The 19636-nt window shown below is 32.8% G+C and overlaps 2 protein-coding genes across 3 annotated transcripts in view; one reads left to right on the top strand and one right to left on the bottom strand.

Moving 5' to 3' along the window:
* LOC144848625 (tRNA (uracil-5-)-methyltransferase homolog B-like) overlaps positions 1–12503 on the bottom strand; it is a 62930-nt gene extending 50427 nt beyond the window's left edge. For both annotated transcript variants that reach the window (XR_013613890.1, XM_078705443.1), the window contains exons 1-3: positions 11644–12503; positions 1838–2105; positions 1289–1388 (exon numbers count right to left, since the gene is read on the bottom strand). Coding sequence is in view for 1 of the 2 variants with exons in the window: in XM_078705443.1 (XP_078561569.1) it covers positions 1289–1388; positions 1838–2105; positions 11644–11750 (475 nt within the window). In the remaining variant the exon portion in view is untranslated. The remainder of the gene's footprint in view (positions 1–1288; positions 1389–1837; positions 2106–11643) is intronic.
* LOC144848647 (chromatin modification-related protein MEAF6-like) overlaps positions 1–19636 on the top strand; it is an 82127-nt gene that overhangs the window by 44445 nt on the left and 18046 nt on the right. The window contains exon 2 of the mRNA XM_078705483.1: positions 16045–16179. Coding sequence (XP_078561609.1) covers positions 16096–16179 — 84 coding nt within the window. The 5' untranslated portion in view covers positions 16045–16095. The remainder of the gene's footprint in view (positions 1–16044; positions 16180–19636) is intronic.

The following is a 19636-nucleotide window of genomic DNA, read 5'->3' as shown; positions in this document are numbered from 1 at the left end:
ATAATGCGCTATATCAAGTACCAGTTATTATTATTATTATTATCAGAACATGTCATGTCAGCAGTGCATCAACACGGTGGCTAGCTTTAGTAGTAAACTAGCCTAGACAAGTTAAGTGCCTTGCAAAGTCACAATTGCTAGCTAACGTTACATTGTATTGACGATTACATTTGTTTTTTTATAACGTGGAAGATTCGCTGTGATGTTTGGGCTCGAATCCAATGATTGAAAAGAAAATGTATATGAAAGGACAATAAATTAAATAAATAATTAAGAGCCGATTGGATATATAAAATGTATAAATAAAATTATTTATTGACAATAATAAGCTAGATAGTATAGGCCTACATCAATAATAAAAATATATAAGGCCTAGCCCAAAATACAATTAAATTTATGACGTGAATTGTTTTTGACTTGTCTATTTTACTATAGAATAAACAATTGCAGAACACTTTACTTTGAATATTAAAATCGTTTTTAATTTTTTATTCCAATTTACGATGCCATGTGTAAAATGAAAATAACCTCATAAAAACGTAAACAACTTGTTATTTCCGCGCGTATAGTATAACATCTAGCGCATTGACCAATAACATTTGTTATTGCGATGATACCCCATAGCAACACATGCAGTTCGCTGTTCCAGAAACTTTGAAGAACGGAATATTCTGAAATTATGTCACAGTAAATCAAAGTTTTCATTGGTTCCTTCTTTAAACTCTGCCCTAAAACTTCCATATTTGGAATGTCAAATGGATGAGCTTTATTTTGATGTGTGACCTTTCAACATTGATCAATCATTGAACTGGCGATCAAAATGTCGTCAAACTCGGCCACTTTCAATTCAATTTACGCAAAACTTTAGCGTAGATCGTGAATAAATTGTTAGGCTTGAGGAAAATACATGTTTTTAAAACTCTCTTTTTTCATAATTTTAATTAAATTTCGGGAGTTTAAATCAGGTAGACGTATTCTTAAATAGTGAAATATTTCGAAAATGCAAAAACATGTAATCTGCCAGGGTAATTAATTTGGACATATTTTGACTGATTACGTAAATTTCAAATGCCGACAAAGAGAGGGTTTTGCCAGATCAGGTCACATATTATGATATTATGACCAAAAAAAAACAAAAACAAAATAGGAACATAATCTATAAGTATATTCATAGCATGCTGAGATATATGCCTCCACAGGAATATGAGCAGGCCCTTATCCTTTACACATACATATTTTTTTTAAATATCTATTTTAAAAAATGACTCATTTATTTTTTAATACTCACTTTTCCAATTGCCTACAAACATTCCAACAGTTTTTATATTTCCATCTTCGCCAACACCAACACTTAAGTCAGACTTATTGCGATAACCTTCTTCTTGTGGCTATCAACAGAAACATATTGCTTGAATTTATTTGTTTCTACAAGTAACTTAGTTATCATAATCTATCATCAAGACAAGCTTAGAATAATAAGTTAAACTCAAATTGCATCATGATCTATTTAGCTACTGAGAGGTTCACATGAGTCAATTATTTTATATGAGACTACAGCAATAAAACATGTTCTGCTTATAAACCCTAATATAATGGAGAATGCTGAAGGATAATGATTAATCTTTGTTACTGTTAAATCAATTCATTAAATCAATATTATTAAACTAATCAGTATTAATAATATAAGTTATCGTAAACTAAGTTATTGCAAACAGACCTTATATGAAATATATCAAGATGATGAACGGTAATGTATATATTTTTTAAACTAATTTTTTAATTTGAGAAGTATTCTTTGAAAGTGTGAAATCATTTCTAAGTGCATAAGTTCACAAACCGAGGGAATAACTTGCGATAGATGACAACACAATCCATTGAGTAGGTCAGTTTTAACAAAAGTATGGAGACTACCATTAATAGCTTCCAATTCAATCAACGTGTTGGTAAGTTTCTGGAGTACTGATTTCATATGTAAATATTTTATTGCAAGTTGCATTTTATAAGATATCCGCCAAAGTGGAGAGGTTGCATTGCGCATCTGTATTTGGTAGTCTACATTACCATCATGTGAATTGCTGAAACATCTATAGACATCACTTTGTTTTCTACCAACGGAAAAAAAATATTGTTACATCATAGCTTTACAAGACTATTATACTATTTTTTATTTCATAAGCGAAAACTATGTCAACTAAGCAACATGATCAACAAAAACATTGCCCCTATATTTATTTAGTAGAAAAGTTAATGATAACATTAAGAAAGTAGAAAGAAAACCGTGTGTTTAAATATGAATGTGACTTATGCGATGCAAGTTAATTTGGATACATGCCGACACCTCTACCAACCCATTGTTGAACATAACATGAATGATGTCAGACAATTAAAACCTAGTCTGAAAAAAAACAAAAAAATTGATTTGAACTCGTCACAACAACAACGCCATGTGCACGTACTGTACGCTAGAAAATGCGAACAGAAAAAGATTACAGCACTTATGACCTGATAATAATATGTTGGTGCTAAATCCTGTGCCTATACAGTATATACTGTCTACATACATACAGTGTAGCATAGTTGAAATTACTGGACCCACCTTTTATTCAACTTCACGTAAATGTCGATATGTTGTTACGAAATGTTATGTTACGGTACACGCCTTAGAGAAATGCGACGCACAAAAATAGGGTGGAAAGAAGAACTAGATTTGAACTGACGAGTTAGTTATCCGCACGACAAACGCCATGTGCACGTTATACGTTGGAATTTTGCACACAGAAAAATTGTTTACCATTATGACCTGAACTGAGGAATATGATATTTTGTTAGTGCTGAATTCTATCTATTTTGTGTCATACAATCAAATAGCTTCCGGAAAACGTTTTAATCATACTAATTTTACATTCGTGTGGCAATACGATGACATCACAACAGACGAGAGGTAAAAAATTTGCATGAATTCATATCTTAACATATCTTCTTGCATTGCTTTTTGGGGGGTTACCTATCTATAATAGATAAAAAAATATGCATTATTTTGACAATATTTTGTAACTTTTTCAACTAAATGCGCGCAAATGGTCTAAATCAACATGTTCGTCTGACTATATGTCTATATTTTTTTTAATGACTAGGAAAGGCTGAAAAATCATAATTCAAGAGAAAAAAACATGATTTTCATACTCTGTGCGCACCATACGCGTATAATTGTTTGCACGCGCAGGAATTTGTGACATGCGCAAAAAGTCATGATCCACAGAGAAAGTTGATTAGAAATTAATTTTGCACATTTTTAAACTTTAAATGCGCGTGTGCACTACTTAACCAAAAAAAAAAAAATTATTAGGGAATTAAGCTTGTGCATTGAATCACAAGTGTATTCAAATGTAATTCTTTTTATGTGAAATCAGTGATAGGCCTACAGTAGCTAGTTAATTTCAAAAACAATTTCTAGTAGTAGAGGCTATATATGGTTTGACCTTGAAAAAATTCTAATAAAAGGTCTTTTGGTATTTTCTTGTAGCTTTAGGTGTCAATAATTACCAAAACATTTTTGCAGCCTTCTAGTTGCTGCATTAGTGAGATATTGAGGGTCAAAGGTCAGTGACCTTTTTGTGGCATTTGATGGCTCATAACTCCTCAACTCCTGGGTTTAAAAAGACAAATGTGGTTTCTACATCTATGTTTTAGTGGTCAAACAACAAAATAAAGTTTTTGAAAATTTCGGGTTACTTGTGCCATTGGTCAGATAGTCGGGTCAAAGGTCATTGACCTTTATTCATTAATAACTACTGCTAGTGTAGGACCTCAGTAAGATTTGTATGCATTCAATTTAGGAGAGAATATCTCAACTGTTATAGGATAATTTGACCCCAAGGAACAACATGGGATACGTGTCAAATTCGTTATCTGGGGCGAACATGCCCAAAATCGAGGTCAAGGGTTAGAAATGTGTGGTTCTTATATCTCGACAACCACTTGTCATACAGATTTGCTTTTGGTGTCAAATTGTTCAGAATATACATATTTATATTCGGTCTAACACAACTTTTACCCAAAAAAATGACCGGAAATGCATTTACTGACCTTTGACCAAAAAACACATTTTCAGGTTAAATTATTATTTAAAATGTCAATGGACACACTGTATGGTATCAAATGAAACCATATACAATATGCTACCCATTGCTACCCAACTTGTATTGAACATTTTTTAATTAAGAATCTAATCTTATGGAAAATGTGCCTAATTTGATTACTTTTATACAAAAAATGAATATTTAGTAGCGTAATTGTTGTGCTTATTTATATAATATTAAATAATTTTAAATAAGTGTTTGGAAGAACTATTTGGTATCAAATAAAAGTCCATACAATATTCTATCCATTGCTATCCAACTTGTAATAAAAATCTGTAATTATGATTGCTACTTTGGTGAAAAATGTGCATATTTTATTGCTTTTTGACAAAAATGGGTATACATTACCAGATAATTTATTTTGGTTTATTTATGATATTAAATAATTCAAATGTTTGAAAAGATATATTTGGTATCAAAGGAAAGCACATACAATATGCTATCCATAGCTACCTAACTTGTATTTAATTATGTGATGTTATTTTTGGAAAATATGCATATATTTTATTAAATTTAGACATAAATGAGTATAAATTAATGTAAGTTTATTTTGGGTGAAATAATTCTAGCGTTGTAATGAAATATTTGGTATAAAAAAGAAAAGACTTAGTTGTAGTTTATTAAGTTCTTTATTTGGTAGACCAAACAAAATGGCATTGCAGTAGTCTAACCGTGATGTTATTAGTGCATGGATAAGTTTAATAAGCAAGGAGTGGGTTAAGGATTTGCGAATTGATCTTATGTTACGAAGGTGGTAGGTATCAGATTTACTAATGTTGTTGATATGTCTGGACATAATCATTGCTGAGTCAAATACAACTCCGATATATCTAACCTCCAACGATGATGTGATTGATGTTTCTAGCAATGGCCAATTTCTTGAAGTGTTTTGAATGAAGAAATAAGATTTCTGTTTTACCAGGGTTAAAAAGAGCATGTTTTTAGTTAGCCAATCCTGAACATCAACAACACAAGCTTCGATAACCGACTTCGCCTCATTAAACTCTGCTGAATTAAAGCTGATGTACAGTTGTGTATTATCTGCGTACACATGATATTGGACACAATGTCTCTTAATGATATCACTCATGGGCGAGATGTAAACTAAAAACAATACTGGACCCAGTATTGATCCTTGAGGAACACTGCATTTCAGGTTGATAGAGGTGGATTTGACATTTCCAATCTGCACCTGCTGCTTCCTAGAAGACAAATATGACTTAAACTAATTTAGAGCAGATCCACGGATACCAATAGACGAGAGTCTTGCAATAATAATGGAATAGTCCATTGTATCAGAAGCTGCCGACAGGTCGAGGTACACAGAAAAAAGACAATTACCTTTATCCAGAGCTAAAATAATATCATTATGCACCTTGAGAATGGCTGACTCTGTACTGTGGTGCTTTCTATATGCTGATTGAAGAGGGTCGAACAGATTATTGTCGTCAAGAAAATGTATGAGACGCATTTCTCAAGGATCTTAGATAAGAAAGCGACATTAGAAATAGATCGAAAATTTGCCATGCAAGTATGATCCAGTGAAGGCTTCTATATATAAATTATGGTTAATTCTGACATAGGCGAGCACAATGCAAAAACTTCGGTACAAATCTCCGCCATGGATACCTTATCTATCTCAGATGTACCGCGAAACGTAGATTTGATAACATTAGTTTTCACATCGACGCTATTGTTACTGTTGCTATTTCTATCTTAGGAAGATATTATAAAGGGTTTTATAAGAAATTTTCTGATTTCAATCGGTAAATTTTAACTCTACGCGCGGTAGAAGTAATTTCCGGGTTCACGGTAAGGTGTGTCAATCACCTTGCAAGTTTCCTGCATGGTTGGTTTCAACCAGGGAGTTGTAAAACAACTCCCTGTTTCAACTAAGTTGGCCGTTGGTGTTTGGTGGCGATAGCCATTTTGGTGTGAAGGTATAGTAATTACATAAAGATCAAATTAAATATATTCATAAAACATAGGAGTAAATTGTGGGAAATAATTATATAAAATGACATCGAGTGAATTGATGTCATTGATGTCTTTTGTTTTGAAATCGAATGAAACCCCGATAGCTTGTTGAGTATGCTGTCAGGACCCTGCGATACTTCTGCCCATGTTGCAAGCCATCTAAAACGTCTTCCTTCATAGGCCAAAACGGCTCACTGTTTCGCGGAATAATGTATTAATTATACCAATTAGGATGGTATTTGAATAAATGCCCGGAACACCTCCTCAATAAAACATCACTTAAAATAATTATCGCGAAAATGTGTTTTTTTGGTCATTTTTTGGTCAATGGTCAGTAAAAGCATTTCCGGTCATTTTTTGGGGTAAAAGTTGTGTTAGACTGAATATAAATATGTATATTCTGAACAATTTGACACCAAAAGCAAATCTGTATGACAAGTGGTTGTCGAAATATAAGAACCACACATTTCTAACCTTTGACCCCGATATTGGGCATGTTCGCCCCAGATAACGAATTTGGCACATATCCCATGTTGTTCCTTGGGGTCTAATTATCCTATAACAGTTGAGATATTCTCTTCTAAATTGAATGCATACAAATCTTACAAAGGTCCTAGACTAGCAGTAGTTATTAATGAATAAAGGTCAATGACCTTTGACCCGACTATCTTACCAATGGCACAAGTAACCCAAAATATGCAAAAACTTTATTTTGTTGTTTGACCACTAAAACATAGATGTAGACACCACATTTGTCTTTTTAAACCCAGGAGTTGAGGAGTTATGAGCCATCAAATGCCACAAAAAGGTCACTGACCTTTGACCTTCAATATCTCACTAACCCAGCAACTAGAAGGCTGCAAAAATTTTTTGGTATTTATTCACACCTAAAGCTACAAGAAAATACCAAAAGACCTTTTATTAGAATTTTTTCAAGGTTACATAGGATAAATGTCACATATAGCCTGTACTATAATCTAATGTAGGAAAATTGAAACAGTGTGAATACTACTTTTTAAAGCTCTAGCATGTTTGGTTGTTAATACCTACTAGCCAAGCAGCAATTGTTGACAAAAAATTGTATACATAGGTACTGTACCACTTCAACAAAAAAGCAATTTGTGCTTCTTTTATTTGCGAGTAAGAAGCATAATCCTTTTGGATGGATATTTTGTCCCAAATCTATTAGCATCATTGTACTAAAAACAGTTTTACAGATATTTAAAAGCAAAATGATGGTATCTATAGCATGAACAACACTGTGTCTGGGAAAGGTGAAATGGTGCAGCAGTGATTGCTCAGACTTTTAATCTCATGGTTGGGAGTTTGTATCCAACGTTGTCCATTCTCTACCTGCTTTCATCTGTAATAATGTTGAAAGTGACTTAAGTCATAGTCCATGGCTACAATGGTGACTTTATGGAAGTTCCATAAATGATATACTTTTTATCTTTTAAATTGTAATTAATGTTGTCACACACAACACACACACAAGTGCATTAAAGTACCACTATACAAACAATCATTCATAATTAAAGTTTCCATTCATGAGAAAATTCCTGTATTCAAAAGTCATGTGATTTTAATGTAATGCACAATTACAAATTGGGTATACAACCCAGGATTACTAAGAGATCAGTACCTTTGTTCAAGTCAGTTCAATGATTGATTGCTGCATTGTTAGGTATCAGCAAACTAATACAGTAGGCCTATAGTTGTTTTATATGTAATCTAAACGCACACTGTCCCTCTGCATCAGCTTCGTTCATCTTCTAAACATCTATTGACATTTCTATCTCTTCAGCACAAAACCAAAACATATGGTCAACGTGCCTTCTCTTTTCAAGGCCCTCTTGGAACTTGTTACGATTTTCTGTTCGTAATTCTTTTTTGTAAATCATGTTTTCATATTTTTAATATCACAATTTATGACATTATAGCCTTTGCATTTTAGCCTCCGTATTTTTCTCTCTTTAGTAAGGCCACTTTTATTTCAGTATAACAAAGCATATTTGTAACCTATAAAGGTTTTATCATTTTCTTAATGAATATGTTTATAGTGCATAGTTATAATTTTTTCTGACAATTTTTCAATTGACTTTTAAATGATAAACCATTTTAATTATTAACAATAACTTATACCTTAGGCAAATCCACTTAATATATCTTTTTATTTAAAGAATACTTATGGTGTTTGATTTCTTTGCCTCTTGTAATTTACATTATCTTATACAAATATGGTGTTAATGGTATAGCTAATACATTTGTACGCATTTATTTTCTTCATCTTTAAAGCATTTTATAGTATGTATTTAATTTTTACATTTATCTGTTACCTAAAATATTTATACTTTTATAACCTTTTACATATTTTTTATTGATCTTACTTTATTCTCACACAGTACCTTTGATAAATACTGTGGTATTTGTATAACCAGAAAATCACCATGTAATTAATCTTGGAATTCTAAATGTGTTTTCTAAAAAGTTTTTTTTTAATGTTATCAAAAAATTAAAAAATAATAATTCTAAATCTGGCAAAATTTATTTAATAATTTTTATGTAGGTTAAATACTGTATAATCATCATAAATAAGATAAAATAATTAAGTAATTGAACTGCTACTGTGATCTTTTCATAAATTCGTTGGCCTACTGTATATAAATGTTAAAATAAAAATTAATATTTAAACAAATCTCTGAATGTAATGTAAAAAAAAAGAAATTCACGCTAGCAAACTAACATTTTGGTAGTAGATTTTTCATAATTGCTAGTTGAAAATTTCAAAACTAGCAAATGTTTTGCTAGTGTAATTTTTGAAAAAATACATACTTTTTAGCTTAGCCACGCTAGCCGCCGATCGCTATGTCAACAACGGCTAATAGGAACCAATTTGGTGAAAACAATTGTTTCATTTACACACCGCCGATTTACGTCAAGGAAACTCAAATAGCACCGTGAATTATGTAATGTGGTAGTTGTTAACGATGTGCATTATAAACAGCAAGCTTTTTCCCAACACATTAAATCACGTACATTTAGTATGTCGCTGAGTATTACATCATCAGTTACGTGATTACAGAATACGCGATTATCAATTTAGGGATTTAACAAAATAAATATTTTGCCTACACAGTGGTCGAACCGCGTTTTTAATAAGTTCTAGATAGTAAACACCCCATACTTAATGGACTCTACCAATTTTGTTTAAACGATGATCTCTCGGCACACACCACAAGGTCCTGTTGGGCGATGGGTTTTCTTATGTCTATTGTTTTTTCTGTGGAATAATTACACACACTTTTCGCATCACAACTTTAATTAATGATTTACACAGCAATGGGCAAAGGATTCAATAAGGAAGAATACATTGAATAAAAATTCACTTAAGAAATGCCGTAAGCTGTTCTCAAACTATTAATCAGCTCACTATTTAGTATATTGAGACCAACATCATGCTTCTCGCGATAGGGAATTTCCTGGATAGATGAGTCGCGAGCGAGAGACGGCAGACCATGGCCGATGAGTGAGGCGGGGGTAGCTTGGACGGATTAGTTAGGGCCTACAATTTCGCTCGGTGGCAATTAAATTTTATGTTTTAATTACGTCTGGATATAAAAAATACAAAACTCAGTTTTGTCATCGGCAAATTAGGCCCTAAATTACAGTAGTATAATTTATTAAATCAGATTAACTTAGGTTAGCCTGCTCTGAACAGATAGATAGGCTTTTAGAGGCCTCAGTTCAGGCTTGCCCTACTTGCAGTGTGGCCAGCGATCGAAATGAAATTATGCTAAGTGGCAGCAAAAAAGTATGCTAGGTGGCAGCACAAAATTATGACAGATTATGCCAGACACAATTAAGGCCAAAATTGAACCAAAACAGTGTATTAGAGGGCGGTGTATAGGTATGGGTATTGTTTATGTACCACAAAGGTGAGAAGAAATTTTACTAGATTTTTTTCGAAATTCTGCCAGATAATAGCTACATCATAGTGAATATGCTGTAGAAATGCGTTTTTCACATTATGCCAGATTATCCCAGATTTTCTAAAATTATGCCTAGCATAAATGCTAGATGGGTCATTCTTCAGTAAGTGTCTAAAATTATGTCCCGATACTTTAGTGGGATAGAGACTGAAAATTCATCATTAAAAAATAAAAATTCTTGACTTATATCATAATCAACGTTATTGTAAATATAATTAATTACACAAACCAAAGATAATATTAATAACATTGATATTGTTAATTTTTATAAAAATGTTTCAGGCAACCCCCTAAAACCTCATGTCCCGATCGTACATCTTCAATTTTATGATCGTCGTATATATTTGATAACCGTTTGTTTGTTATTGAAAATATTGTAAAAAGTTAGTTAAACCATGATTTCATGCGATTTTACTATTCAAAATACATCTCTACATACATTAAATTTCAAACTTTAAAGTTTTTGTTTGGAAAAAGCTTGTCCCGCAGTTCTGTGTCATATCCGTCACATAATTTAAATGTGCCGTCTACAATTTAATGAACAGCGGGAGAAAAAATTGATTGTGCGTTGTAAACAGGCGAAGATATGGAAATAAAACATCATTTTCAATAAAAGAGGAAAAAAGCTAATAAAACGAGGTTTTAGAAAAATTACAGCTGCATACCTTTATTGAATGTCATATCCGAACGGTATAGAGCTCATTAAATAATTATAATTTCTGGTTTTTTTTCAACTGGAAGTCATATCCGTCACGGTTTCATCTCCGTCACATAGATATTTTATCCTTTTAAATCCTAAAATACTGTATTTCAGTTATGAACTTAATTATGTGGTATAATTGAAATAATATAAACAATATTCTTCTACTATGTCAATGGTTAGTAATATTAGTTTAACAAATTTTTGTAAAACATCAGTGACAGTCATACTATTTTCGGAAAATTTTAATTTTTTGGAAAAGTAAATGGTTTTGAACGTATAACATCATACTAATAAATGTTAAATTAAAGCAATCATTTTTTCATTAATCGAGAAAAAAATACTGTATCGTATCAAATAATTAATAATGGAAATAATTTTATAATTCCTAACCCGTTATTTTTTCTATCTTTGTATATTCCATAAATGTGACGGATATGACAGCAACATGGAACCATGTATTTAAAAATACGAATAAAATACGAAATATATAATAGAAGATTGCGCCAAACATACGCTTGCCATGTAATACATGTTCATTTATCTGAATAAACTTTTAAAATTAAAAAAATGCAAGTTTTAAAATCGATTTTTTATAAACCTAAAATTACACACTTACTGAAGAATGACCCAGATGCCAGATTTGACCACTATGCCTACTTGCAAATGCTGTATATAAAATTAATTATGTATATAGCGCCCTCTGTCGCATTGACGGACGCTGCCATTGAAAAAATATTGCGCAATAATTGGGTTGGCCATAAAAAAAGGTACGCATACTGGCCAAGCCTACCCAACCCGTATAGATACGAAACTGCATTAGCGCCAGTTGGCCTACCTTAACCTTGTCCTTGCATCAGCAGGTTGTCTGCTGAGAATCAATGGAAATGAGGTTTTTACAGCACGTCTACCTCTACCAACAATAGGAAAGCTTGCCATGCCCATTCCATGTGTTGTACCCGTACTCAAATCGTAGTTTTGACAACCAAAAAAGCACGTTTTCTGCTCTCTCTCTCTCCCCCTCAGTCTCAATCAATCCTTCCTTACCATGTCCAAATAAAAACAAAATGCTCAGTTCCAGCTCAATCTGAAATTATAGTACTGTATAGGCCTAGTTCCCTAACTAATAAATAGGTCTATTATACGTGTTTATAATGATTTCCTGGAAAACAATTTTCACAGAGTCTAAAAAATCTCAGTCGTCCAGGGTACCTATTTAGTTTACGAATGCGCACTTAATCCATGGGATAGATGGACCGAAACAAAGAGGTGTCTGATCATTTCGGCCGCCAGTCATTTCGGCCGCCGGTTATGGAATTGCCAAATTCATGAACCGCCAAAAAGGACAAAATATGTATTGTTCATTTCGGCCGCCAGAATTGTAATTATTCTTGAATATGTATAAAACGCCGGCCATGTGTGTTAAAATGGTATTAAGCCGAATCGGCGGTCAGAAACAGCAGCGATATTTATGGCAGGATTGCCCGCTTTTCGATACATTAAAAACAATCTCATTTGCCGACTGATACGTAGCCCTACACCAGTTTTACTTTAAAATATATAGCTTTTATTTTATATAGATAAAACGTCATCGTTTACATAAAAGGGGGAATGACGGATTTTGTAGTTTTAGCGGCAGCGCGTGCATGGCACGCGTACAGCTCAATACGGCCGTTTCAGCAGCCAAAACAATTAATATCGGTAAATTTTTCAACCAATAAAGGTGCGCATGATCATTCATTACCAAACAACCAGATGCCCAATCACATTGCAACAATTTGTCCTTCACGTCAAAGGTTAAAAATTATCGCATTTATCCGATAATTATCTAATTTCAATGACAAAAAAAAAAGAATATCCGCGTATTTGATCGAACCCGCTTACTTGGATATATTTGGACAAACAAATAAACAATGCATCGCGCGTCATCGCATGTTTATTGACATTTAATATGAAGTGTGCAAAAAGCAAAAAAACATTATAAAAAAAAGATACACCTACTTGTTTAGCGCATAGTAACTGCTTAGCGTCGGATGTTTAGCCTGCCTTTGTTTTTTTAATATATTTATATATTTTATGACGAAATGCGTCCGACAATGACAAAGAAAAATCCCCTCAGATATGTACGGTTATCGTTAGCGGCGGTTTCAAAGATCATTGTTTAATGAGCCTTGTAAAACGCATCCTATGGCATTTTGTTTGGAAATTATAAATGAAACTTCCCTTATCGCAAAGCTATCATTTTTTTAATAAGAAGGAGGTGATGCTGAAGTTGTTTTATGTGCCAGTCAAAAACACTTTTATTCGTATGTTTTACATTTATTATATTCATAAAGAAACACATTTTACAAAGCACACGCATCTTCGGGACCTGTAAAATAACAAAAAAATAAACATTTAATCAATATTCATTTGGACCAAAATATTCAGACGGTAAAATAATATAACTTTAAATCTACGGCAAAAAAAATGTATTTACATTGCACAACTGATCTCTGGTTTAAATGACTATAGTTGTGGCGTTCCATAGACTTGGTAAAGTTATTTTTTTCACTGTAATACTGTACAGTTATTTCTGGCTATTTCAATTTGGCGCGCCATACTTTTGGAGTTTGGAGACTGCACTGTGACCAACAAAGATAGTGTAGTATGAAGATGTTACACTTCCTATTCGATCAATGCAAATAAAAGCGAGACAACAGACAACATGGAGCTAAACTTCAAGGGCGCCTCGCACGTCGTGTAGGGATACGGAAGGTTATTGTATAGGACTGAAACAGGCTGTAGGCCTATAACAGAAGAATAAAATGACTGTAAAATTAAGATTTAATACGAATTAACATATAAAATGTACTGTTATCTTTATAGAAAGTGCAAATGAATCATATTTTTATGTTTTGGAATACAAATTTGTGTTTCAATTACAGTTGTTTAGGTACCTGGAATATCTACCATATTTCATTTCTTTTATTTTAATGTTTTTATTTGCAAATCAACTGAACTTTTTTTAAATTATTATTTACATTTTATTGTTTATCATTGGACAGAGATAGAGAATTTAATACCTAGCTTTAGAAACACTTCTTCATCAGAGTGAATAAATATATTAGGGCCTATATTAGTGGTAATAATAATAGGCCTACAATGTGTATGCCTATAATAATCGATTACGTATGGCCGGTTTATTTCTAAATGGGTAATAAAAGAAAATAGGTAGTATGGCATGTGTAATCAATTAATCAATATTTATTGTAATCAATAATATTATACAAATAGTCGATCTGTCCATAAGGGGAAACATATACTATGAATACGGTACCAGCCTATTATTGGAATTTAGGACTACGAGTATGTTTTTTTACTGAAAAAAAAAACAATTATTGTTAATTATCTATTAATTTTAATAATTTAATAAAAACTAATTATTATATTATGCTTGTAACACTCCGAACTTTCGTGCATTCATCGTAATTTTATATGCCATGATTATGTAATGCCTAACATTATTGAGAATATTATTTTAAGCCGATGAGTTCATTATTGGTAAGGTATATCAAGGAAAAAATATCCGTGGGGAGGCCTACTTTACCCCCTTTTATTATACGATTCCAGGACGATTCGGCCCGGGACTATTCGGCCCACTTTTAGTGGGACGTTTCGGCCCAAAAGTGGGCCAAAACGTCCCACTTTGCGGGCCGAATCGTCGACAAAACAAATGATTGTTAATTATAATGTTATACAGTTTTTTTTCGGTTTTCAAAGTTGTTTGAACAACTAAACAATTATGTATTTAAATGTAAATAATTCTTCTGATACCGTCGCGTTTTGTGTAAGTTTAGTCAAGTTTTTTCCGGGGAATTTGGTGTTTTGTTTGCTATATATAAATGAATAGGCCTAAAGAAAATAAAACATACATTATTTAAACATTAATTAAAATTCTTGTCAAAGTAAATAAATTTGAGTGGGCCGAATCGTCTCAGGGCCGAATCGTCCAGGGCCGAATCGTCCCAGGGCCGAATCGTCTCAGGGCCGAATCGTCCCGTTACCTATTTAAAAAAAAAATGTTCTATAGAATATATATATAGAAGTTTTAGAATTCTACGTTAATCTATAGAAACAGATAATTTCTATAGAAATGAATTTACAGATTCTACGGGCCCTAGAGTTTTATAGAAATACTTTATAGAAAATATTGAAATTGCAGAAGAATTGCGGTAACGGGACGATTCGGCCCTGAGACGATTGCGGTAACGGAACGATTCGGCCCGGGACTATTCGGCCCGGGACGATTCGGCCCTGAGACGATTCTGCACACTTAAATTTATCGGCTTTGATATGCATTTATAAGCATAAAATAAGCATTTTCCCCCAAACTTTATTTTCAGAGAGACTATGGGGGGTAGTACTGCAATAAAGCAAACATTTTGAAAACATTGTCGAAAATGATCAAACAAGGTTTTCGAAGTAATAAATTGAATATAAAACGTTTTTAGTAATTTATTATATATATTATATCAAGATTTTCAGTATCAATAAATACGGATTGTTAAACACCTTTAAAAACTGGATAAATACCAAAAAAAATGAATATGAATTTGGTTTAAAGTGAGACGTTTCGACTCAAAAGTGGGCCGAATCGTCTCACCAAAAGTGGGCCGAATCGTCTCACCAAAAGTGGGCCGAATAGTCCCGGGCCGAATCGTCTCAGGGCCGAATCGTCGAACCAAGAATTGCTATCATTTATTCATAAATCATATATTGTTTAAAAATTTGCATTATGACTTCAGACTTGACTGGGGTTTACCAAGATGGGTAAGAGTTTTTTTGGGTACGGGTTGGTTGTGTGTGTTCAAAAAACATTATTTAATATAAAAAATAATAATCTAATATAATACTTTTAAGACCACATAAATTACAACACATATTCTTGTCAAAACACAGTGAAGTTTTTATAAAATTAAATATAATTATTGTTATCGTTGCGTTGCGTATCGTTCTCACGTACGCAGCAGATAGGCTCAACACAGGCGTAGTAGTGCGTACTGCGTATAGTAGGGCATATCTGATTGGTCGATTGCAGCCGCCATCTTGTTGGTTCCCTCTCCATGGAGAATCACTTTTTGAACTGCTATAACATTGTTCATTGCGATCTAGCCTTCGGCTTACAGCTCACTGGTGGCTGACGATATTCATTATTAGCTAGCTTCTCCTCCTCCAACCAACCGCCATCATTTTGTTGTTGTGAAGTTTTTCTTTTTTTAGTCATTTTTGTTGGTTAAAGTGTAACATAATGTCATCAAAATCATCACAATCACAGACAGCAGATACGAGGTCGGAATTGTCAGAACTTGTTAAAAGAAGAACTGAAATTGCCGTAAGTAAGTTTTTAAGCCTTAAGGCATCGCATTTGCACGTCTCAACTTCTCAACTCAATCGATCTAGCCTAGCCTAACTAGGCTAGGCCTAGGCCTAGGCTTAGGTTAGGCCCAGCTAGGTAGGGATTATGGTCGCCGCTAGTTCAATAACGGTAATTTGTATGGAACGCCGTGTGCGCTTTGATTGTCGTTGTTTTGTAATCTTTGATTGTCATTGTTTCGACAGGTTTTCTTTACCTCGGACGTAAATGGTGTCTGATCATTTCGGCCGCCGGTTATGGAATTGCCAAATTCATGAATCGCCAAAAAGGACAAAATATGTACTGTTCATTATTCTTGAATATGTATGACACGCCATGTGTGTTAAAATGGTATTAAGCCGAATCGGCGGTCAGAAACAGCAGCGATATTTATGGCAGGATTGCCCACTTTTCGATACATTAAAAACAATCTCATTTGCCGACTGATGATACGTAGCCCTACACCAGTTTTACTTAAAAATATATAGCTTATATTTTATATAGATAAAACGTCATCGTTTACATAAAAGGGGGAATCCCGGATTTTGTAGTTCGCGGCAGCGCGTGCATGGCACGCGTACAGCTCAATACGGCCGTTTCAGCAGCGCAGCCAAAACAAAATATCGGTAAATTTTTCAACCAATAAAGGTGCGCATGATCAGTCATTACCAAACAACCAGATGCCCAATTACATTGCAACAATTATTCACGTCAAAGGTTAAAAATTATCGCATTTATCCGATAATTATCTAATTTAAAGATGTATTGTCCCCCAAAATCATGAAAAATAAAGATTTTTAAAATCGAACTTTGAATGGGCCATTTTGCAGTTTTAATGAAGTTGTTCACTTCCATAAGAAAAAAAACGGGGAAAAAAATTATTTCACCTATAAAAAGACAAAATAAACAGTTAAATTACCCAAAAACTCATTGTCTTCCAGACAATTTGACCATTTTTTGCTTTAAATTACATTTTTCTCAGGTAAATAAATTTTTTTCAGACCCAATTTTTTGTGAGAGTGAATAACTATTATGTGACATTAAAATAACACATTCAACAAAAAAATTAAAAAAAATATTTTTTTTAGGGGGACAATATATCTTTAAATGACAAAAAAAAGAATATCGGCGTATTTGATCGAACCCTCTTACTTGGATATTTGGACAAACAAATAAACAATGCATCGCGCGTCATCGCATGTTTATTGAAATTTAATATGGAGTGTGCAAAAAGCAAAAAAACATTCTAAAAAAAAAGATACACCTACTTCTTTAGCGCATAGTAACTGCTTAGCGTCGGATTTTTAGCCTGCCTTTGTTTTTTTAATATATATATTTTATGACGAAATGCGTCCGACAATGACAAAGAAAAATCCCCTCAGATATGTACGGTTATCGTTAGCGGCGGTTTCAAAGATCATTGTTTAATGAGCCTTGTAAAACGCATCCTATGGTATTTTGTTTGGAAATTATAAATGAAACTTCCCTTATCGCAAAGCTATCATTTTTTTAATAAGAAGGAGGTGATGCTGAAGTTGTTTTATGTGCCAGTCAAAACACTTTTATTCGTATGTTTTACATTTATTATATTCATAAAGAAACACATTTTTACAAAGCACACGCATCTTCGGGACCTGTAAAATAACAAAAAAATAATTAACATTTAATCAATATTCATTTGGACCAAAATATTCAGACGGTAAAATAATATAACTTTAAATAGTATTTACATTGCACAACTGATCTCTAGTTTAAATGACCATAGTTGTGGCGTTCCATAGACTTGGTAAAGTTATTTTTGGCTATTTCAATTTGGCGCGCCATACTTGGCCGCCGAAATGATCATGCCATATTTTGTCCTTTTTGGAGTTTCATGAATTTGGTCGTTCCATAACCGGCGGCCGAAATGATTGGCGGCCGAAATGCACTGTGACCACGTAAATAACAATCTACATTATTATGTAATTTATTCTCTTTTTTACAGATTGAATGTGATACATTCTTTCAAACGAAATGGCGAATCGATGATTTACTTACTTTAACTGTTCTAAATGATACATATGTTTAAAAAAGTCAATAAAATACATTGTGGTGTTAATATAATATATAATAAGCCAATTATTAAGAATAATATATATATTTTTGCAATAAAGTATATCAAAATATATATTTGTTATTGTATATTAATTAATTAGTAAAGTAACTACTGTAGTAGTGTTCGCAATCATAATTTAATTACAATAACATGATGACATCAATTTATTTAAGATCCTAAATTATTTTTTCACCTTCAGATATATAAATATTGATCAATTTAAAATGAGTTTTAAATACTAAAATAAGATGCAAGTGTCTGTATGGTACGGTAATTAATTACGCGAATTTCTGCTAATAACACGACTGGCGGCCGGCCAGGAATAGTGCTGTAGAAGGTCGCGTTTTCTTCCCCATGTTGCTTTATTGAAAACACAAACAATGTATTACAATGGAATAACACTTAATGTATAACACACCCTATTACTAATCAATAAAAAAAAACAAGATTCGATAGTACAGTGTAAATGAGATATAAAGATTCGGCAATACCGTACGTAAATTATTATTGCAATAACTGTATAAAGATTCGATAGTATGTACGGTAATTTATGAGATATAAAGATTCGATAGTACAGTGTAAATGAGATATAAAGATTCGGCAATACCGTACGTAAATTATTATTGCAATAACTGTATAAAGATTCGATAGTATGTACGGTAATTTATGAGATATAAAGATTCGGCAATACCGTACGTAAATTATTAATGCAATACTGTATGAAGATTCGATAGTATGTGAAGGAGATATAAATATTCGGCAATACCGTACGTAAATTATTATTGCAATACTGTATAAAGACTCGATAGATGTAAATGAGATATAAATATTCGGCAATACCGTACGTAAATTATTAATGCAATACTGTATGAAGATTCGATAGTAAAGTAAACGAGATATAAAGATTCGGCAATACCGTACGTAAATTATTGCAATACTGTATAAAGACTCGATAGTATGTAAATGAGATATAAAGATTCGGCAATACCATACGTAAATTATTAATGCAATACTGTATAAAGATTCGATAGTAAAGTAAACGAGATATAAAGATTCGGCAATACCGTACGTAAATTATTGCAATACTGTATAAAGACTCGATAGTATGTAAATGAGATATAAAGATTCGGCAATACCGTACGTAAATTATTAATGCAATACTGTATAAAGATTCGATAGGAGAGTGCTCAAGAAACGTCTGGTCAGTTCAACATTATTTTTCCCTTCACTGCCAATGTATTTTTTAAAAAAAGAGATATTAATAAATAAATAGTACGTAAATGAGATATAAAGGTTCAATGGTACGTAGATTATGATGCAAACGTAAATTATTAATGATTC

Source organism: Antedon bifida, chromosome 7 (genome assembly GCF_963402885.1).
Source record: "Antedon bifida chromosome 7, ecAntBifi1.1, whole genome shotgun sequence".
In the NCBI taxonomy this organism is placed as follows: domain Eukaryota; kingdom Metazoa; phylum Echinodermata; class Crinoidea; order Comatulida; family Antedonidae; genus Antedon; species Antedon bifida.
Note: the sequence above shows the minus strand (reverse complement) of the source record. Positions and strands in the feature narration are given on the sequence as shown.